The sequence below is a fragment of the Panthera leo genome, chromosome F3 (genome assembly GCF_018350215.1).
Source record: "Panthera leo isolate Ple1 chromosome F3, P.leo_Ple1_pat1.1, whole genome shotgun sequence".
Classification (NCBI taxonomy): domain Eukaryota; kingdom Metazoa; phylum Chordata; class Mammalia; order Carnivora; family Felidae; genus Panthera; species Panthera leo.
Genome location: NC_056696.1, coordinates 2681233 through 2701773, shown reverse-complemented (window position 1 = coordinate 2701773; position 20541 = coordinate 2681233). Strand labels below are relative to the sequence as shown.

At 63.0% G+C, this 20541-nt stretch overlaps 2 protein-coding genes across 6 annotated transcripts in view; both read left to right on the top strand.

The window, feature by feature from the left end:
* Window positions 1-939: 939 nt before the first annotated feature.
* LEFTY1 (left-right determination factor 1) lies at window positions 940-3989 on the top strand. Of its 2 annotated transcripts, XM_042924967.1 has the most exons (6): window positions 940-1189; window positions 2206-2246; window positions 2288-2296; window positions 2358-2452; window positions 2761-3003; window positions 3273-3989. In XM_042924967.1, the coding sequence occupies exons 1-6, from the start codon at window positions 940-942 to the stop codon at window positions 3628-3630; spliced, it is 996 nt and encodes a 331-aa protein (XP_042780901.1). In that variant the 3' UTR covers window positions 3631-3989. The 2 variants fall into 2 exon arrangements, with proteins under 2 accessions (XP_042780901.1, XP_042780900.1); XM_042924966.1 differs by having other exon boundaries at window positions 2206-2452.
* Window positions 3990-6414: 2425 nt separating this feature from the next.
* Window positions 6415-20541, top strand: part of TMEM63A (transmembrane protein 63A) — a 28478-nt gene continuing 14351 nt past the window's right edge. Inside the window, exons 1-9 of one of the 4 annotated variants that reach the window (XM_042924963.1) lie at window positions 6430-6502; window positions 9274-9447; window positions 10741-10940; window positions 13455-13534; window positions 15214-15280; window positions 16128-16165; window positions 18713-18855; window positions 20069-20120; window positions 20296-20404. In XM_042924963.1, the coding sequence (XP_042780897.1) occupies window positions 10755-10940; window positions 13455-13534; window positions 15214-15280; window positions 16128-16165; window positions 18713-18855; window positions 20069-20120; window positions 20296-20404 (675 nt within the window). In that variant the 5' untranslated portion in view covers window positions 6430-6502; window positions 9274-9447; window positions 10741-10754. Of the gene's footprint in view, window positions 6503-9179; window positions 9448-10740; window positions 10941-13454; window positions 13535-15213; window positions 15281-16127; window positions 16166-18712; window positions 18856-20068; window positions 20121-20295; window positions 20405-20541 lie in introns of those variants that run through there. The other 3 variants (XM_042924962.1, XM_042924964.1, XM_042924965.1) reach the window with 3 other exon arrangements.

The following is a 20541-nucleotide window of genomic DNA, read 5'->3' as shown; positions in this document are numbered from 1 at the left end:
TCTGGCCCAAGGGACCCTGTGCCGGTGGAAGCCAGACTCCCGCCTCCGCATCACCACGGATGGGGCTGCCGCGGCCCATTGTAACAAATGTCCCAATCCACACTGGCTTTCTGGCTGCCAGATTTAGCAAATCAAAGTATAGGACTCCCACTGAAATCCGGACTTCAGATAAACGGCAACTAATTAGTGAGTCTGAGTATGTCCCCCCTCGGTTTCTGGCTCAGAAGTCGGAAGGGGCCATGGATTGGTTTTCCCCCTCTAATGTCTGAATCCGTGAACAGCCAAGAAGAGGGGGAGGGAGGGTCCTTATTGGACACCCACCCATCGGTGCTAAATGATCATAGGTTCCCTGGCCTGGGAAGGGTCCCCGGAGCAGGAATTTCCAACCGGGGACAGCCCAGGATCTCAGCAGCCCCCACCGCCCTGCGAGCACCAGGCCGGAGGCTCATCCCTGCACCAGTACTGGTCTTTGATCCAAGAGCCCTGGTGGCGGGCAGGCACTCTACCTGCGGCCCCCAACTGGATGCCAGGGCCACACTCCGGTCGGTTCTGTGACTGGGGAGACTGGGAACGTGGCACAGAGGAGACGCCTGCTTCTTCTCCAGGAGACACATCTGTGAGGTTAACAGGGCAGGCGGCGTGAAGCAAGGCAGGGCCTCCCGGCCACCGTGCAGATAGCAACAGCCAGCTGTCCACAGTCCAGACGGGCCTCTGTGCCCTTTCCAGACGGCCCCCTCCTCGAGGCCCAAGGACCGTCTGGCTGCTGAGCTCCCAGGAGGTCCGAGGGGTGTGACCTCCCCCCTCCGCCCGGGCCCAGCTCAGGGCTGCCTATAAAGCTGGCCCGGGCCCGGCCCTCCGCACACCGGGCTGAGACCCTCGCCGAGCCTCCTCGGGGGACGCGTGCGCTCTGACACCCGCCCCCCATCCCCGGGCGGCACCATGAGGCCCCTGTGGCTGTGCTGGGCGTTCTGGGCGCTGCCCCTGACGGGTCCCGGGGCCGCCCTGACCGGGGAGCAGGTGCGGGCCAGCCTGCTGCGGCAGCTGGGCCTCCGCGAGGCGCCTGTCCTGGACCAGCACGACGTGGAGGGGCTGGTCACCCCGGCCCACGTGAGGGCCCAGTACGTGGCCCTGTTGCGGCGCAGTCACGGCGCCCACTCCCGCGGGAAGAGGTTCAGCCAGAGGGTCCGAGGTGAGGTCCCCCTCCCGCCGCAGCCCGGTGCTCGTTGGGAACGGGGAGGCCGAGGCCGGCGGGCCTGTCCCGGGGCGGCCGTCGTGGGGCGGGGGGCGGGGGGGGGGAGCTCCACGGGACTGTGAGCGTGGCTGCGTCCGGGGCCCTGGTCTCTGTCTGCACCAGGGGCCCCACTGGCAGAGGCGAGGCAGGAACGACACCCTCGTGGGTGCAGAAGCCCCGTGGGAGGAGGGGACACAGAGAAAGGGGACTTGGGGCTAGTGACAGGGAGGATGGCCTTGGCCAGTCAGGCGCCTGGAGGCCTGGGGACGAGGAGGCTGGTCCTGAACGCTCTGCAGAGCTGACCGCTGGCGGCCACGTGGCCCGTGGTCAGGTGGTCCCACCGTCAGCCCGGAGCCTCAGGTGTTGGGGACACGGGGCCTGGTGCCTCTGGGGAACAGGAGCTGGCGACAGGCCCCAGGTGCCTCTTCCTCCGGTTGGGGACATTTCACTGGGCAGGAGCCCCTCAGGCAGGGAGTGGAGAGGAAGTCGGGGCTCTTGCCCTCCCTCCTGGAAAGGACACTCTCAGCTGGTGACCACAGATTTCCACGGTGGCTCTCTGCCTCCCTCTCTCCGCTGGCCCTCCCACTTTAGCTGAGCGCCTTCGCCTGAAGAAGGCTGCGTGTTGGGGCGCCTGGGGGGCTCAGTCGGTGAAGCGTCTGACTCTCGGTTTTGGCTCAGGTCGTGATCTCGGGGTTCGTGGGATCGAGTCCCACGTCAGGCTCTGCGCTGTCAGCACGGAGCCTGCTTGGGATTCCCTCTCTCCCTCGCTCTCTGGCCCTCTCCCTCTTGGACTCGCTCTGTCTCTCTATGAAAATAAATAAATAAACCTTAAAAAAAAAAAAAAAAGGCGGCTGTGCAGGTGAGGCCCCGCCCCCACCTCTCCCTGCCTTCCTGGGGGATTCTGCTCACTGGCTCTGGGCCCCGCGCCCTCCCAGCGGGCCTGACCTGCCTCCTGACCCTGCTCCCGTCCCCAGAGGTGGCGGGCAGGTTGCTGGCGGCCGAGGCCTCCACGCACGTGCTGGTGTTCGGCATGGAGGGGCGCCTGCCGCCCAACAGCGAGCTGGTGCAGGCCGTGCTGCGCCTCTTCCAGGAGCCGGTCCCCAAAGCGGCGCTGCGCAGGCTCGAGCGGCTGTCCCCGCACGGCGCCCGCGCCCGCGTCACCGTCGAGTGGCTGCGCATCCACGAGGACAGCTCGAACCGCACCTACCTGGTGGACTCCAGGTGGGGAGGCCGTGGCCGGGCTGCCAGTGGGGAGGGGAGGGGAGCCCAGGTGGGCCCAGGTCAGCAGGGTGGGTAGGGGTTGGTGGGGGATTGGGGGGTAGGGCTGTTGGAGGGGGGAGGGGGCGGGTGGGCCCCGAGGGGGGGAAGAGGGAGGGGGAGGGGGCTGGAGGGGGAGAAGGAGAGGGTGGCATGTGGGCCTAGTGTGGGGGAGGGGGGAGAGAAGGGAGGGAGGGGAGGGGGAGGGGGCAGGCTCCTCCTAGGGGTGTCCCCAGCCCCAGCTCAGGCCCCCGTCTCCACGGGTGTCGCAGGCTGGTGCCCCTCCAGGGGAGTGGCTGGAAGGCCTTCGACGTGACCGAGGCCGTGAACTTCTGGCGCCAGCTGGGCCGGTCTGGGCAGCCGCTGCTGCTGCAGGTGTCCGTGCAGAGGGCGCACCTGGGCCCGCGGGCCTCGGGCGCCCACACGCTGCTCCGCTTCGCGTCCCAGGGCCAGGAGGGCACGGGGCAGGGCGAGCCCCGGCTGGAGCTGCACACCCTGGACCTCGGGGCCTACGGGTAGGCGCCTGTGCCCTCGGGGGCCCCCCCGAACGGGCGGGTTGGCGTGGGGTCTCCCAGGGGCGCCGTGGGAATCAACGGACGCGGGGTTTCGCCCCCCGTCCCGGGACTAAGGTCACGTACTGCGCAGGGTCTGGTTATTGGTGGTTCCCCGTCCCCGGCGCAAACCCCAGCCTGTGCAACGTGACCGGAGCTGGCGGTAAATCTCCCTCCCAGGTGCCCCCCCCCCCCGTGACCTCAGCTGACCTGCGCCCCTCCCGTCCCCGCAGAGCTCAGGGCGACTGCGACCCCGAGGCGACGGAGGGCGCCCGCTGCTGCCGCCAGGAGACCTACGTTGACCTGCGGGGCATGCGGTGGGCCGAGAACTGGGTCCTGGAGCCCCCGGGCTTCCTGGCCTACGAGTGTGTGGGCGCGTGCCAGCAGCCCCCGGAGCCCCCGACCTTCAGGCGGCCGTTCCCGGGGCCGCGACAGTGCGTCGCCTCGGAGACGACCTCGCTGCCCCTGATCGTGGGCGTCAAGGAGGGCGGCAGGCCCAGGCCCCAGGTGGTCAGCCTGCCCAACATGAGGGTGGAGAAGTGCAGCTGCGCGTGGGACGGGGCGCCTGTGCCCAGGAGGCTGGGGCCTTAGGGCTGGCCGTGGCCTCCGATGGACTTGCCTCTGTGTGCATCCAGGCATCGGGACAGCTGGGGACTAAGGACTGCTGATGGCTAACGCTGGGCCATCTACTGAGCTCAGAATTCGCTTCCTGTGTCCATTCAGCTCACCTCCTAATTTTTCTGCCCAGGGTCACGACTCCCGTGCTTTGCTCTGGTCATTCACTGCACATCCCAAGCACTTACCTCTGTCAGTTCCCAAACTGTCACTGTCTCCTCGTCCCCTCACTGGGTCTGGGCTCAGCTCTGTGGAAAGGGCCTACGTGGTCCGGTCAAGTACGGGTTATGCATTTCCAACCCGGATTGTAAGGGCATTATCTAATAAACAAATGAAACACGTTTTATTCTGTATTTCTCTATTTTCCCCGGAACCCCAAGGGAACAGAAAGTTCTATAGAGATTAGGTCAACCTGCTTAGAAAATCAAGGAAGGAGCCGAGCAACACAGGAAGCTAGGATTGAAACACATTGAGCCCTGTGTGTCTGTCCTCTTACAATCGAAACAGACATCTTTTTGTCGTGGTGGACGCCTTACGGTTCTGGGCACAGCAAGCCGGCTTTGTTTCAATTCTACTTCCTACAAAATAAAAAAGTCTGTGATGAAAATCATCAGTCGCACAAGCCTGTAGGTCACTCCTTTAGATTTAGGGGCACATGAGGGGAGCAACTGTGGAAAACGCTGGCTATGACAATTTATTTTTATTATTTTTTAATGTTTATTTTTCAGAAAGACAGAGACAGAGCGTGAGCAGGGGAGGGGCAGAGAGAGAGGGAGACCCAGAATCCGAAGCAGGCTCCGGGCTCTGAGCTGTCCGCACAGAGCCCCAAGCAGGGCTGGGACTCAAGGACTGTGAGATCATGACCTGAGCCAAAGTCGGATGCTTCACCGACTGAGCCACCTGGGGGCCCCAGACAATTTAGAATGCCCAGATTATAGGGGCTGTTAAGTTGTGACTTTGTCGCAGGATCCCAGCCAGGACACCTTAATTCCTAGCCGGTCTGCACAGCATTAATTAGCTCTGAATTCCACACTCTGAAAACCCCTATTTCCTTCCCCATCAAACAGAACGATTCCTGACTCCCATATACTTACTGGAGATTTAAGGAAACCGTGTTTTCCCAAGCACCCCTCATACTGTCTGATCCATAACAGGGGCTGTGGTTAGTTACCTCAACACACCGTCTCACCCATTTGGCCTTCTCTTGATTTTGAAATAAACTTAACCTACTGAAAATAAAATTTAGAAATCCCTTCGCTGTGAAGTCAAAGACCCTGACGTTTCTTCTTTTCTTTTTTTGGTCAGTGGGTGGCTTCACCATTCTAATTACAGAGATTAGTTAGAACCAGGCACTTGCTGGGGCGCCTGGGGGGCTCAGTGGGTTATGCATCTGGCTCTTGATCTCAGCTCAGGTCATGACCTCACAGTTCTTGAGTTTGAGCAGGGCCTGGGGCTCTGCGCTGACAGTGCAGGGCCTGCTTGGGATTCTCTCTTGGTCTTTCTCTGCCCCTCCCTGTCTTGTGCACGTGTGCCCTCTCTCTCTCCCTCTCAAAATAGATAAACTTAGAACCAGGCATTTCCCTGGACCCTTCAGCACAGACCAGGCAGGTGCTGGTGGCATTAATTGAGGCAGGGAGGCAGTGGGGACATGCAGGAGAGGGGTGTGAGAGGAGGTCTGATAAGTCTGGGGAGGTGGGGGGGGGCAGACATCCAGCCAACACCCCCCACCCCCATCACCTTGGGGGGGCTCAAGTGTGAGGCTCTGGGCAGCGGAGGTAAGAGCAGGAAAGGATAGATGTCCACAAACTTGCAGGGTGGAGCGTAGGGGCTGAGCGGACCGGGCTAAGTGGATCAGGGTTGAGTGGACCAGGGCTGAGGGCAGAGGCTGAGCGGGCTGGGCTGAGCAGGCCAGGGCCAAGCATACGGGCCGAGCGCAGGGGCTAAGTCGACCGGACCGAGCCAACCAGGGCTGAGCGGGCCAGGGCTGAGCGCAGGAGTGAGTGGACCGGGCGGAGGGGACCAGGGCCCAGCGGACCGGGGCCAAGCGCAGGGGTGAGTGGATGGGGCCAAGCAGACCAGGGCCAAGCACATGGGCCGAGCGCAGGGGCTAAGTCGACCGGACCGAGCCAACCAGGGCTGAGCGGGCCAGGGCTGAGCGCAGGAGTGAGTGGACCGGGCGGAGGGGACCAGGGCCCATCGGACCGGGGCCAAGCGCAGGGGTGAGTGGACCGGGCCGAGCGGGCCAGGGCCAAGAGCAGGGGCAGAGCGCAGGGACTAAGTCGACCGGGGCCGAGCGGACCGGGCCGAGCTCAGGGGCCCTCTGCAAACTCCAGGAAATAACTAGTGGGGGCGGGAGCGGGGTGGGGAGAAGGAGGAGGCCAGATGGGACGGAAAAAACCCCTCAGGGAAGCAACAGGAGACACCCGGACCCCAGCCCAGCGCAGGGAGCCACAGGCCGGGGCTCAGGTCAGGGTCACGGTGATGAGTAGGGAGATAAGAGAGCGCCTTTATCGCTGCAACCACAGGAGGCCGGGGCTGCAAGGGCACACGCCATCCAGGTCTCCCTCCCCAGCGGGACCCCTAGAAGGGCCCCAGGAACAGCCGCCCCCGCGCCCCGGGACCCCTGGACCTGCGCCCCCTCCCCCCGCGGGGCGGTCCCGGGTGCGCAGGGGCGGGGTCAGGTTCCGGGCGTAAGTCCCGGGGCGGCGCGCGGTCCGGCGGGGGCGGGGGCGGGATCCGAAAACTGGGCCCGCGGTGCGCATGTGCGGGAGGCGCCCGGAGTTTCACTTTGAAACTTTTCGGGGGCGGGACCCGCCGGTCAGGTGCAGCCGCCGCGCGGGCGCCGCAGGTACGGTGGGCAGGGGCGCCGGGTCGGGGTCGCCCGCAGCCCTCCCGGGGCCGAGTCCAGGGTCCCGGCCCGCGCGGACCCCCTCTCCGGGCAGGGCGGGGACGTGCTTCTCTAGCTTCCCCGCAGCCGTCTTGGACCGCCCCCCCCTCCCCCCCCCCCGCCTTCGCTGGGGGGCTGACCCGGCCGGCCGGGGAGCAGGAGCGCAGCCGGGGGGGGGGGGGGGGGGGCTCTTCCTTCTCGGACGCCCCCCCCCGGGGGGTGCAGGTGGGAGCCACTGGGCCCTTTCCTCGGTGACCCCTGCCCGCGGCCCTGCTGGAGTCCAGGGAGGCCGGGGTGTGGGGGGAGGGGGCCTTGCAGGGAGGGGAGGAGGAGGAGATCTCCACCTGGAAACCCAAACCGTCGGGTTCGGGGACCTGATAAGACGACGGGCTACCTGAGACTCCGGGGCGGCCTGCATGTCCCAGCCCCGGGTGGGGCGGCCGCTGGCGCAGGACTTGCCCGGGGTGATTGACCAGACGACCTCGAGCTTCCTTCCAGGCCCAGGAGTGCCTGCGCGCCACCCCCGCGGTGTCCAGGCTTCGCGGTTAAGCCAGGGGGCTGTGCCCACCAGTGCAGCCCCGGGCACAAGGGGGCAGGGGAGGGAGACCCGCCTTTCTGAGGCCCTGGCTCCTGCTCAGACAGGGCTGAGGCCGTGGGGGATGGGGACAGACTCCAGATCATCCCGAACCCGACCCGAGAAACAACCCGTATTGTTTCTCCTTTCCCCTCCGGCCCGCATCACTGTCTTCCTCCCTCCTCCCCTCCCGGCGGGACACCTGTCACAGCCCTGAGTCGCTTCTGCCTCCACGTGGACGTGAGCAGAAGCAGAAACCTCTCTTCACACCACTTCTTTGTTCAGTGTTGGGGCAAAGGTCTCCCTGGCTGTTCCCTGGGCTCTAACAGGGGAAAAACCTGGACCGGCTGCTGACCTTGTGTTTCCCATTGGCTGGAGGAGTGACTTAAAATAAAAGCCAGGAGCCTTTTGGGTGCTCACGGACCAGGCGCTGGGCTGAGTGCTTCATGCACACGGTCTCAGGCGTGTGCCTCCCAACAGCCCGGGTTGAGAGAAATACCACCGCCCCGCTTCACAGGGGAGGAAGTCAAGGCACTGAGCGTGTAAGCCGCTGTCTGAGCCCAAACTCCAGGGCTGCTCGGGTATCTGCTGGGCGCGCTGCCTCCCACTGTAGCCAAAGGCTGGGACGTTTTCTTGACGCTCCAGGGCTGACATCTCTGGAGGTGGACAGCTGTCCAGGTTCCTGGGTCCCCCCCCCCCCGCCCCCGTTGTGTTTCCTTCACAACCTTCTTCTGCATCTGGGAGCTCCGAGTCCGCTCCTCCCGTGGTGGAGGGACCCGGGCTGCTTGTGGTCTTGTTATTGTAACAAAACCGGAAGATCTGCGATGATAAAAATACCCTGAATTTGTGTGGGGCCTTTTTGTAAGAACTGATGATGCTCATGCACCTGGTGCTACGTTCTGGCGTTTCCGGAAGGAAGGGGGAGGTGGTCAGGTGTGCTGCGTGGGCCGGTCCTTGCTGGACACACGTGGGCCGTGGGTTAGCACTGTGGCAAGTGGGAGACCGGCTGCTGGACCCAGCCCTCCCTCCCAACGGCCACGGCCAGGCTCTGGGGTGCACCTGGGCTGAACTTCGAGCTGGGGACCCGAGTCACCTGCTGTTCCAGGGGCTGCGGGGCCTCCAGGGTGACTGTGGCTTTCCTGCCCTCACGTTGGTAGTGGAGAACCCTCTGGAAGGCATAGATACGTGCTAGGCACTCACATAGGTCTGTCTACGCACACAGGGAGGACTGCACATCCATGAAGGAGGGCCTCCTTCCCAGCCCGCGAGGCTGCCCTGTGCTGGCTGTGTCCCCAGCGTCCTGTTGGGGAAAGTGCAGGGGAGCTGGCCCTGGAGGGAGCGCGACCTTTCAGCAGAGTTTGGACGCCATGTGTGTCCAGCGCAGGGACAGTCCACGATCGAGCTGAAAGGTCTGAGAGAGACCACCACCCCCCAAAGCTGTGCCCTCCCCCGGAAGGGGGCTGGCTCTGGGGAGCCCGGAGGCCCCCCCCCCCCCCACCAGGCTGGCAGTCCTTGCTGGCCGACCTGGCCAGTTCTTATCGGACTGTGTAAAACCAGCCAGGGAGCCAGTTTGGCAGGAGGGAAGGGACCCAGAGGTGTGCCCGGGGTGGAAGGGGGTACAAGGAAGACGAGGAGCCTCGGGGGGCTTCCTCCCAGGGGACCTCTGCTCTGCTCAGCCTCAAGCACCATCGGCCAGGGCTGCCTGCCCCCAGCAGCCACTCCTTTCCAGGGACAGTGCTCCCTCTGTGAGCATTTTATGGGTGTGATTTTTCCTTTCCTCTTTACCTTTCAAGCCTTCCCTGTTCTGCTGTGTCCCTTTTCCTGATTCTGGCCCTCGGGTAGCAGCTGTCCTTGGGGAGGCCCTTACCGGGGGCCCACAGCCACCCATGCTTCTGTGGAGTGGACCCTCCCTGGGCCCAGCGAGGCCTCGAGCCAGAGGTCAGGCTGCTGATGCTGGAGGAGGAGGAGAGGGGCGGGCAGCACAGAGGAGCGCCCAGAACCAGTTTGGGTGGTGGTGGGGGATTGGGGGGGGGGAGCTGGGCGGGGGAAGCAGGGTGGAAACACCAAAGGCTGCATGTGAGGCCCTGAGTTCAGAGGCTTGGGGCGGGCGTGAGCCAAAGCGGAAAAGGCAGCTCCTGGTGACTCTGCGTTCCTTCAGGGAGGCCTGGAAAGGCCTTGCGGCCCGGTCCTGGGGTCGGGAGAGCCCAGCAGGAAGTGAGTGGCAGGCCTGAGGCAGCTTGGGAGGCGGCCGGGACTGTTCCTGTCTCTGCCGGCACTGGCTGAGGACCTCGCCCAGGGACTCGCCCGCAGTCCTTCCTTCCCTGGGCGTCTGGTATGTGTGAGGCAGGACAGGGGTTTTGCGGGGGGGGCAGGCGCTGGCCTCACAGCGTCAGGCCGGGCGCTCTGTCCGGGGTGGTGCTGCTGGGCGACCCTTAAAGCAGGGAAACCAAGATCTGCCTCCCAGAGGTAGTCTTTGTGACTCTGTTGAGGGCCACCAGCTCCGTGGCTCTGGCGTCACATTGTCTGGCCATTGGCAAGCCTCTCATAAGGGGTGAGAGAGTGACTCAGCCTCCTGGGTCATCCTTGCCCTTGGAGCTGCCTCTACCCGCTTCCTGCAGTCCATCCTGTGTGTGTGTGTGTGTGTATGTGTGTGTGTGTGTGTGTGTGAGAGACATTGTCCCCAGCCAGCCCGTCCTGGGGGTCGAAGTGGCAGTCACCACCCCAGCCGCATCGCCAGGTAGTCCAAATATCTCCGTCCCTTTTCTTCTGGTCCCCAAGATTTTTGTCCCCGTGGCAGGTTAGAGATAGCAGACCTCGCAGAAGTTCCCTGACAGACGAGTCGGAGCTTGAGGAAGGGTTGCTGAGTTATCGCTCCCGGCTCTCCAGCCACAGACGGTGTGAGGGGGTGCTAATTCGGGGGCCTTCGGGGGCCTTCGATGACAGGGACAAACCCTGGTGGTTTCCTAGCTTCCCGGGGCTCCCAGAAGCCTCAGAGAGGAAAGGTCTACGAGCAGCCTGGAGTAACCTGGAGTCGTATTTGCTTTGAAAAGGCCGGGCCTTCCTGTTAGACTGGGGAGGTGCTGGGAGGGGGGGGGTTCCCCGGGAGGGCAGGGGTGTGCCCCTCCTTCCCACCCGCTTCCACCACCCCCCCTTGCCCTTTCTGGCTGCCCCTTCAGGGCCTTCCTGGAGCTGACACGTGTGTGCGTACTTGGATGGACGTCCCTTCCTCCTGATTTGTTTCTTCCTGCGTTTTCGTCTTTCCCACCTTTATCTCCTTCGTTTCTGTCCCCTGACTGTCCCCCCAAGCCCCCAGGGGCTCCCCGGGGAGGACTTTGCTGGCAGGAGCTCAGGCACCTCTTAGGAGGCAGGCCCCTGTCCCCCCACCTCCCTCCCTGCTGTGTCCTGATGAGCTGTCCACCGGGCCATCTGACCCTTGGGACTGTTCCCACAATGGGGCTATTCTCCTGGGCTCTGCCAGGCACGCGGGCCCGGTGCCCGCCTCTCCCTGATTGCTTGCTGCTGGCTGCGCCTAGCGGCCCCTGTGCCCACCTCGGGCCCTGCCAGTGCGGGTGGGGGACCCTCCGGGGACCCCTGGCCCTGACCGTCTGCCCGGTTTGCTCTCCAGGGAGGAGGGGCACGATGAACAACTCCCTGATCCTGGAGCTGTGGCAGTCCAAGGCGGTGTCCGTGCGTGAGCGGCTGGGCATCGGGGACCAGCCCAACGACTCGTACTGCTACAACACGGCCAAAAACAGCACCGTGCTCCAGGGGGTCACCTTCGGGGGCGTCCCCACCGTCCTGCTCATAGATGTCAGTTGCTTCCTGGTGAGTCCCCTCCTGAATCGTGTCCCCCGCTCTCCTCCCGGGCCTTCTGGAAAACTCAGGTATGGGATCAGGCGTGCCCGAGTTCACACGTCACCTCTGCCCCCCACCTGCTGTACCCCGGGGAGCCGTGCTTTGCGGGTGGAGAACACGCAGCTGTCCCTCTGGTCACAGAGTCAGCCTGTCGCGTGGTGAGGCCCGTGGAAGGGGTCAGTCCACAGGGACCAGAGGCATGGGCTGGAATAGAGTGGCCGCACCTCCCAGCTTAGAAATGTCACCTCCTGTCCCCCGCTGGGTCCTGGGCCTTTTAGGGGATCAGTCGCAGAGCAGAGGACACAGCTGGGGAAAGGCCCACCTTCGTGGCCTTCAGTGGCCCAGACCTGCCTGTTCCCAGGGGGTCCCCCGGTTTGCAGTACGCTGTTCTTCTCCCCCGCGGGTGGTTGGGTGGGATTCCCAGGGGCCACGGGGCCCCTTCTTGTGTTCCTGCCTGTGGGGTGGCCATACCTCCCGCTGAGGGTATAAATGAGTAGCTCGTACTGGGGAGGGGGTGTCCCCAGGACTCAGATCCGCCCTGTTGCCCCAGGATTTGCCTCACAGTGGCACCTTAGAGGCTGGCATGGGATCCCACCTGCCACTCACGTTGCTTTCACGAGAAAGGGCTCTGTGGGGCGCCCAGGGGGCTCAGTAGGTCAACCGTCCGACGCCTGATCTCGGCTCAGGTCCTGATCTCACGGTTCATGGGTTCGAGCCCCACAGTGGGCTCTGTGCCGATGGGGAGGAGCCTGCCTGGGATTCTGTCTCCCTTTCTCTCTGTTCCTCCCTGGCTCGTGCGCTGTCTCTCTCTCTCTCTCTCTCTCTCAAATAAATAAACTTTAAAAACATTTATGAGAAGGGCTTTTAGGTGCCAGACAACCTGTTTCTTGGAGTCCACGTGTAGGTTGAGAACACCAGCCTCGGTGACAGGGGTGGGGGTCCCGGGGGTGCGCCGGTGACGCTGAGGGCTGGTGGGAGTAACGAGAAGGGGCGCTGGAGAGCGAGGGTGGACACGGCTGCAGGGGCGCCGGCGAGGGGAGCTGGGTGTTTATCAGGGGACGTGATGGGTGCACACGTGAGCCAGAGCGGCTGGGAGAACATGGGCGCATGAGACACACACCCCAAGTAGGCAGCAGAGGGGGCGGCGGGGTTGGGGGGGGCACTTGCCGGACGGCCTTCAGCTTTGTCCTGAGACGTGACTCACCTGCCTCCGGGAATAGTCACCAGCTTCCCCGCCCACCTGGAGACGGTCCCGAAAGGGACGCGGCCCCTGTGGGGTTCTGGTCTCTGGATTCCCTTTAGGGAGACAAACCCACATTTAAAAGGTCAGTTCTGGGCGCCTGAGTGGCCCAGTCGGTTAAGCATCTGACTCCTGATTTCGGCTCAGGTCATGATCTCCGAGTTCGTGGGTTTAGGCCCCACATTGGGGAGCCTGTTTGGGATTCTCTCTCTCTCTCTCTCTCTCTCTCTCTCTCTCTGCCCTTCCCCTGGTTGCTCTCTCTGTCTCTCTCTCAAAATAAATAAATAAACCTTAAAGAAAAAAAAAAGCTTAGTTCCTAAAAAAAATAAGTAAATAAAATAAAATGAAAATAAAATGAAAATAAAATGAAAATAAAATGAAAATAAAAAATAAAATGAAATAAAATAGAATGAAATAAAATAGAATGAAATGAAATGAAATGAAATAAATGAAATGAAATGAAATAAATGAAATGAAATGAAAAGAAAATGAAATGAAAGCCTAGTTTGTGACCGAGGCCGGCAGGGGTAGGCGAATTGAAAACCGCTCTGTGTCACCCTCCCTGAACCTTGAAGGGCAGTGGTCTGTCCAGGCAAGACCGGGTCTGAGGACGGCCAAGGTGAACGCGGGGGAGGTGGTGTGGAGGTTACAGATTTTACAGCTGGACGGGGTTTAGAGCGATCGGCTGAGGGCCCCAGGCTGTGGAGACCGAGCTGCCAGAGCCCAGGCTCCTCGGTGGGCACTGTCCCCCCTCCAGGCCCCATGCTGGCGTCCTCGGGGCTTGCCTGGGGGAGCACCCGGCTCGGCCTGGGGGAGCTCTGCTTCCTCGCTCTGTAATTAAGTGCAGTTCTGTGTAAGAGGAAGGAAGCGGGTCCTGGGCGGCTGTGAGGCCTGGTCTCGCCTTCCTGCTCAGGAGCACTGAGGGCTGATCAGCGCAGGGTCGGTGGGGTGGGGGTCCTGGCTGTTGCTGCCCTGAGAGCAAAGAGCGGGGCCGATGCTCATGGTGAGGAGGGCGCCGGGGCCAGCTCAGGGACGGGCTCGTGGCCTCTGTGCCCTGGCATCGGCGACAGGCGCTCGTGAAGACGGTGGGCAAAGCGTCGGATGGTTGAGCTGTGTGGCCTCGGGCGGCTCGGTGCCCTCTCTGGGCCCTTGTAGCCCCGCTGGGTTCAGGCTGGTGGGCTTTGCCCCTAAGGCAGGTGTCTCTAATGAGAAGTCACTTTACTTGGTTTCTTTTCTCCTGTCAGTGTTTGATCTTGGTGTTTTCCATCATAAGAAGGAGATTTTGGGATTATGGCCGTATCGCCCTGGTGTCAGAAGCAGACAGGTAACCAGGACATGTCACCTCGAGAGCGTGAGTGTGTGTGTGTGTGTGTGTGTGTGTGTGTGTGTGTGTCACTGGGACGGGGCTGGGGGCCCACGTGTGTTGCTGACACTACGTTGTGTTCACTGAGCACATCCGTCCGCCAGGCCTGGGTCAGAAGCCGTCTCTCCTCACCACAGGTGCCTCTCCCACGGCCGTGGTCTGGCCATGAACCTTGTTGGAGGAAGTCTAGTTGCTTTACACACTCGGGGCTTTCGTTATCAGCTGAGAGGGATGCCACTCTTCTTCCTCACCCTGAATGTTGAAAGAGTGTCCCTTCTCTGACATGAGTTAGCTGGGGGCTGGGGGCGAGGCGAGCCCCCGGGGAGCTGCTCCTGTCCCCGCTCAGGGTCAGCGTGGGCCGGTGGCCCTCACTCAGCCAGCGTCGGGTGAGTCTGGTGCAGCAGGGACCCCCTTGGCTGGACGTCACCTGGGCTCTGCTGGCTGCTCACGACTCCTCAAGGGGGACCGTCCTCTAGGTCCGCACCCTGGCATCTCCAGCCCCGGCTGGCTGTCACACGGCCTGGGACCTGGTGTCAGATGCAGGACAGGAAGCAGTGGGGGGAGACACCCCTGTGGCCAGGCTCCCCCCACCGGGCCGCTCGGCTTCCCCAGGCCGACTCCACCCTTGCTGCACAGACGTTGGACTGTGGTCTCTGTGCGAGGCACGGGCCGCGTCGCTGCGAAAGCTCCCTGCCGCCTCCTGCCTCCTGGGTCCTGGCATTTGCGAAAGCCCGAGGGTGTTCACCTTGCCCCGAGGGCTTCTTGGGAGCCTTAGACAGTTTTGGGGGGACTCTGGGGACGTGATGTGTTTGTGGCACCCCGAGTCCCAGGAGGGGCCGTGCACTGGAAAGGTACTAAGCCTGTGAACCCCAGGAGGCCCTGCTTCCTCCTTGGCTGCAAGGCCGTGGTCAAGTCCCCACCTTCTGGGGTTTCTCTCCTCCTGTCCCCTGTCCCCCGCAGGGCACCCAGAAGGTCAAATGAGAGAGCTGCCTGTGAAGGCTTTGAAAGTCAAGGTTCTTCCTGTCTTCTGCCCCTGCGAGTGAGGTTTTGGAATCGGTTCTAGAAAACTGGAAGTGATAATGAACATAATTCACACACCTCAACCAACCCCCCACACACAGGGCAGGGGAGGGGAGCCCCCCCCCCAGCATTCAGACGCCCGCGCTCCCATTTTCTTGTCCCTGAAAGTGGGGTGCCGCTTGTCATCAACGGCGGTCACACTTCAGTCTTTCTCATCGGTTCATAAGATTATTATGTCCCTTGCAGCCAGTGGTGGTGTCGATTTGATAAAACGAGGTTAATCTGACGTGCCGGGAGACGTATCGCAAACGTCAACAGTCTGAAGTCCCCTTGGGTGGGCCCGGAGCCGAGGCCCCAGGGTGCGGGGCGCGGGGACGGCCTGCCAGTGCCCTGACCCCTTGTCACCCGGCCCACGTAACGCGGGGGTTTCACGTCTTGCACGCCCAGGTGCGGTCGCCGCCCTGGTGGGTGTGTTTCACGGGCTGAGTTAGATCTTGTCCCAGACTTGGAGGAAGGCCACAGCTTTGGTCCCGGGCTCTAAGGGATGGCGGAATACCGGACGGAGGTTTTCAGACTTCGAAAAAGGATTTCCTGGCATTTTTTCCCTTTTGTGTTCCCAGCGACTCCAGGTTCCAGAGACTGTCATCGTCGTCCTCTTTTGGGCAACAAGATTTTGAAAGCGAGCTGGTTGGTATCGACGGGACAGGCGTGGCTGTGGCCGTGGTGGGGGCGGGGCAGGGCAGCCGGGTACCGGTTCGGGGGCCGACTTGGCCCCCCGCGTCCTGAGTGGCAGGTGCTGGTGGTGAGCCCTCTGGACTTGGGACGGACCGCGGGGAGGGTGCAGCGGGGAGGCCCAGGGGGTGACACGGGGTTAACTCTGAGGCAGGGGCTCCCGAGTCCCCTGTGGTCCCAGCGCTCGGCTCTGATCACACGCAGGGATCTGTGTGACGGTTCATTGCTGACGTGCCTGCTGGCGGCGAGTCAGAGGTGGGCGGCCCAGCCGGGTTCCCCGGCACCTGACCCTGAGGAGGTGCCCAGCGGGCCGGGGTCCAGCCCAGCTTTGGGGGCGGAGGGGTTACCATCAAGAGACGCGATGGACAGTCAGCCGACGGACCCTCTTCCCTCCAGAGTCCCACCTGGGGGGGGGGGGGGCTGTCCCATCCGTGAGGCTTGTTTCCTTGTGTCCGTCCTGCGTCTCGGTCAGCCCTGCGGGCCATCCAGCAGAACAGTTCCAGAACCGCTCTGAGCTCTCACCGGCTCTCGGTTCAAGTTCAGGCCTCGGCCCTGGAGCAAACTGTCAAAACTTGAGGGGTTTTTTACGAGAATTCCAGGCACAGGGTGCGTGTCCCAGAGGACTGGGGGCCGGTGGACTCTGTCGCCTTGGGGACAAGCCGTGGCCTTGCTGGATTTGGGACAAAAGCGCTGCTTCTATATAACGGGGGTTAGATGGTTAGTGACCGTCAGAGGCGGTGATTCCATCCGCCTCCCGGGGACAGAGATGCTCAAAGCTAATCCCTGATCTCTCCGTTCCCAGGGATGCTGTCCCTGGCTGACCGCCATCTTCCGCCTGCAGTGAGTACAGCGGGTGTGTGCGTGAGTGTGGGTGGGTGTGTTAGCGGGTGGGCGCGCGTGTCTGCCTGTCTTTCCTCGGGTGGCTTTGCCTCTGCGCTTGGCCGGCGAGGAGGAAAGGAGCCGGGATGCCTGACGCCGAGATGGGTCCCTAGATGCTTCTGGGTTCGAGGCGGAGCCTCGTGTGGGGGCCGGGCACGCAGGTGGCCCACACGGCCCGCACAAGCCACTTTCCCCCCTCGCTTTGGGCAGGAACGCTTTGCACCTTCAACTCCTCTGCTTCCAAGTTTCCTTGTTTCTCACGTTTGGGGCCCGTGGGGAGAAATCCTGTGAAGCTGGGAGCGGCTGGGAGCGGAGGAGGAGGCGCGGTTTCGGAGGTGGTGAAAGAGGAGGGCCTCTTAGAATTGATGAAATGCGGTGGTTGCGGGATGTCGGGTACGTCCCTCTCCTTGGGCCTCAGTTTCCACGACTGTAAGAGGGGCCCAGGCGACACAGCGGGAGAGGTGGGTCGGCCGGCCCCTGCCTGCCCACCACCGCGAAATCACGTCACTGGGACGCGTTTCCTCCTGACGCGGCAGGTCACTCCGAGCGCGGGTCCGTCGCACACAGAGAGGATTTTAGGTGTCCTAGACCCTCCCCTGACACGTGCCCACGGCGGGTGCCCCTTGGGGGACTGCGGCCTGTGGCCACTGCTGGGTGGGGCTCAGGCCGCTCCCCTGTCCCGGCGGTGGGGACCCCACTCAGCCTGGGTTGGGTGGGGCGGCGTGAGACACGCTGCGTCGTCATTTCATGGTAACCCGCAAAGGCTGTTGGCAGATCTGCTCTGTACCCCTCCTCCCTCCACCCCTCCTCCCCATACCCCCTCCTCCACCCACACCTGCTCCTCCCCACACCCCCCTCCTCCCCATAGACCCTCCTCCCCATACCCCTCTTCCCCTCCCCCAACCCCCCTTCTCCTCCCGTACCCCCCTTCCCCTCCCCATACACCCCTCCCCTCCCCATACCCCCTTCCCCTCCTCCCAACCCCCCCTTCTCCCCCATACCCCCTCCCTCTCCCCATACCCCCCTTCTCCCCCATACCCCCTCCCTCTCCCCATACACCCCTTCTCCCCCATACCCCCTCCCTCTCCCCATACACCCCTTCTTCCCCCATACCCCCTCCCTCTCCCCATACCCCCCTTCTCCCCCCATACCCCCTCCCCTCCCCATACCCCCCTCTCCTCCCCATACCCCCTTCCCCTCCCCCCAACCCCCTTCTCCCCCCCATGCCCCCCTTCCCCTCCCCATACCCCCCTCTCCTCCCCCATACCCCCTCTCTTCCCTCATACCCCCCTTCCCCTCCCCATATCCCCCTTCCCTTCCCTATACCCCCGCTTCTCCCCATACCCCCTTTCTCCCCTCCATACCCCACCCTGTTCCGTCCCCCCCTCCCCCCAGTTCCCTCTGCTGGCACAGGCATTTCTCTGGAGGGGGGCTGTCACTGGTACTCTGAGTGTCCCCACTCTGTCTCTGTAACACTGTATCAGACACTGGGACTCCCTGTGTCCCTGTAACACTGTATTAGATATGTTTTCAGCGTCCACTCCTTCCTGTTGCAGAAGGGCTACTTTGACTGTTTTAAGGCCACAGTTGCATTCTAACAGCTGCTCGCGGCCAGTGTCGCAGGTGACATTCAAAGCATCCCCTCAGTTTCCTTGGCTTTGCCTTCCTGGCAAGATAGGGAGTCGGTCAGAGGTGTGTCTCCAGAAAACCTGTCGAGGAAAGAAAGTCGGAAGTCGCCGCCGGTTAGGTTTGGGCCCCCATCCTGTTTGTTTAGTGCGCACGGTTGGGGGCAGGGCAGGTACTTTCTGGCAGGTGATTGGGAAGTGCAGCCGGTGTGGTCAGGTGCAAAGCTCTGTCCTCCAGGTAAACAGCACGCAGGGTAGCGTCCGTCCCCAGGCTGGCTTCTGAGCATCCGCCCGGTGCCCGGCCGGCCTGGCGTGCCCACCTCACCGCCTCCCGTGTGGCCCGTGGCTCCCGCCGGTCTCCCACCTCTCGGATCTGCTTTGGTGCTGTGACACCCCCTTCTCTTACCACTGCCCGCGCAGGATTTTCCTGCTTTTCTGGAAGCCGGACCCTCAGGGAGACCCCCCCCTTTTCCCTCTGTGGCATTCTGGCTGTCCGCGCCTGGAATTTTCCAGGTCCCCAAGGGGGCCGGAGCGTCCAAATAGGGCAAGGAGGAAAGGGCGGAGCCCCCATGAGGCCAGCAGGACACAGGGAGGGGGCCGGACGGCAGGGTGGGGAGCCCGGAACGATTGACATGTTGACAGAAGCAGGAGGGGCTGCGGGACCTCCCCCTGCACACGTGTCTGCAGGGATGCGGGCAGCAGGTGTCTGGGGGTGTGGTGTGGGGGGTGTGGTGCAGGGCGCTGGGAAGAGGCTCTGGGCTTGCCCTGCCTCTGCCCTCCCGAGCTGCGCGACTGAAAGCTCGGTGTCCTGGGATGTGAGGAGACGGGACGGCCCGGCCCGGCCCTGCCGCTCACCCGGGTCCCCTGTGCGTGTCTTGGGCAGCGATGACCAGATTCTGGAGCGGTGTGGGGAGGACGCCATCCACTACCTGTCCTTCCAGAGACATGTCATCTTCCTGCTGGTGGTCGTCAGCTGCTTGTCCCTGTGCGTCATCCTGCCCGTCAACCTCTCGGGTGATTTGCTGGGTAATGTCCCCTCGTCTTGTGTGACTCAGGGCCCGGGGTGGGGTTGGGGGGGGGCTCATGGGGCTGGGGCGGGCCCAGGTGTCAGGAGGCCTCGGGGTGACTCCGGAACGTTCCCCTCTGCCTGGCCGTGCCTCTCAAGAGGCACCCCCCACCCCCGGACCTGAGCCTGGGCCAGGAGCTTGGCCCCCGGTGTGAGCTTCGGTTCTAAGTAAGGGGAATAAAACCCCAAGACTCGTAGGATCGGGGGCCTTCGGAGAGCGTTTCATACTTTCCTGCCCCCACGTGATCACAATCGGGAGGCCACAGTGAGTGGGTGTGGGAGATGTTCGTGACGCTCAAAGTCACAGCCTGGAACCGTGTGTCCTGCCAGTGCGGGAGGCCGGCTTCCAAAATGCCAAAGAATCCGCTTCCTCCTCCCTCCCTCCCTTCCCTCTTCTCTCCCTCCTCCCTTCCCTCCTCCCTCCCTCTCCGCCTTCCTCCCTCCCTCCCTTTCTTCTCTTCCTCCTCCCTCCCTCCCTTCTCTTCCTCCCTCTCCTCCCTTCTTTCCTCCCTCCTCCCTCCCTCCCTTCCTTCTTCTCTCCCTCCTCCCTTCCCTCCTCCCTCCCTCCCCACCTTCCTCCCTCCCTCCCTCCCTTCTCTTCCTCCCTCTCCTCTCTTCCTTCCTCCCTCCCTTCTTTCCTCCCTCCTCCCTCCCTCCCTTCCTTCCTGCCTACCTCTCCTCCCTTCTTCCTTCCTTCCTTCCTTCCTTCCTTCCTTCCTTCCCCTTTCTCCTTTCTCCTTTCTCTCTTTTTCTCTTTCTCTCTTTCTCTCCACCCAACACGGGGCTGGAGCTCACGACCCCGAGATCCAGAGTCACACTCTCTGCTGACTGAGCCAGCCAGGGGCCCCACGAATCCACTTCTCATGCCCAGGGATTCCCAGCTCGGTTTTGGGACCCGTTCAGGAGGGTTTCAGATTCTCAAGGAATGTCACAAGAATCTCAAAGCAAGAGAAATTCCGATTGTGACTTACCCACGCGGTGGGTCGGGAAGAGGTTGTGGGGTAAAGCGGGGCCTTGGGTTGGTGCAGCTCTGAAAAGACCGGACGGCCGGTCCCTGTCCTCTGACGGGCCTGGCCGTCTCGTGCTTCCTCAGAGACCCACGGACCGAGGCGGGCCGCCCCCGTCCCCCTTCCCTAGTGTGACCCTAGCACTAAGTGTCTTGCTTGTCTGCAGACAAAGACCCTTACAGCTTTGGGAGGACGACCATCGCAAACCTGCAGACGGAGTGAGTACGGGGCGGGGGCCAGGGCTTCGCGGGCACTGCCCGCCCCGGGCAGTGCTGCTGTGCGGGGTGGGGGTGGGGGGTGGTTAGGAGACGTGGAGGGCCCGCCCCCCCCCCCCCCCCGCCAAACCCCACCCTGTGTGGGAGCCGGGCCCTGATGGCAGGTGTCCCCGCTCAGCGATGACCTCCTTTGGCTGCACACCGTCTTTGCCGTCATCTATCTCCTCCTCACCGTGGGCTTCATGAGACACCACACCCGGTCCATCCAGTACCAGGAGGAGAACTCGGTGAGCGAGGCGGGGAGGGTCACGGGTGGGGCCAGAGCGGAGCCTTGACCCGGCCTGTTGCCAGGACACGGGAGCCGTGCGCTTAAAGAGGCCTCTGTGGGACCTGGCTGGCATGTTTGTGCTCACGGTTGCCTTCA

Coding starts and splice junctions, on each gene's coding strand:
- LEFTY1 (XM_042924966.1), top strand. CDS start 940: ATGAGGCCCCTGTGGCTGTGCTGGGCGTTCTGGGCGCTGCCCCTGACG. Junction 1,190..2,205: donor GTTCAGCCAGAGGGTCCGAG/GTGAGGTCCCCC, acceptor TCCCGTCCCCAG/AGGTGGCGGGCAGGTTGCTG. Junction 2,453..2,760: donor ACCTACCTGGTGGACTCCAG/GTGGGGAGGCCG, acceptor CGGGTGTCGCAG/GCTGGTGCCCCTCCAGGGGA.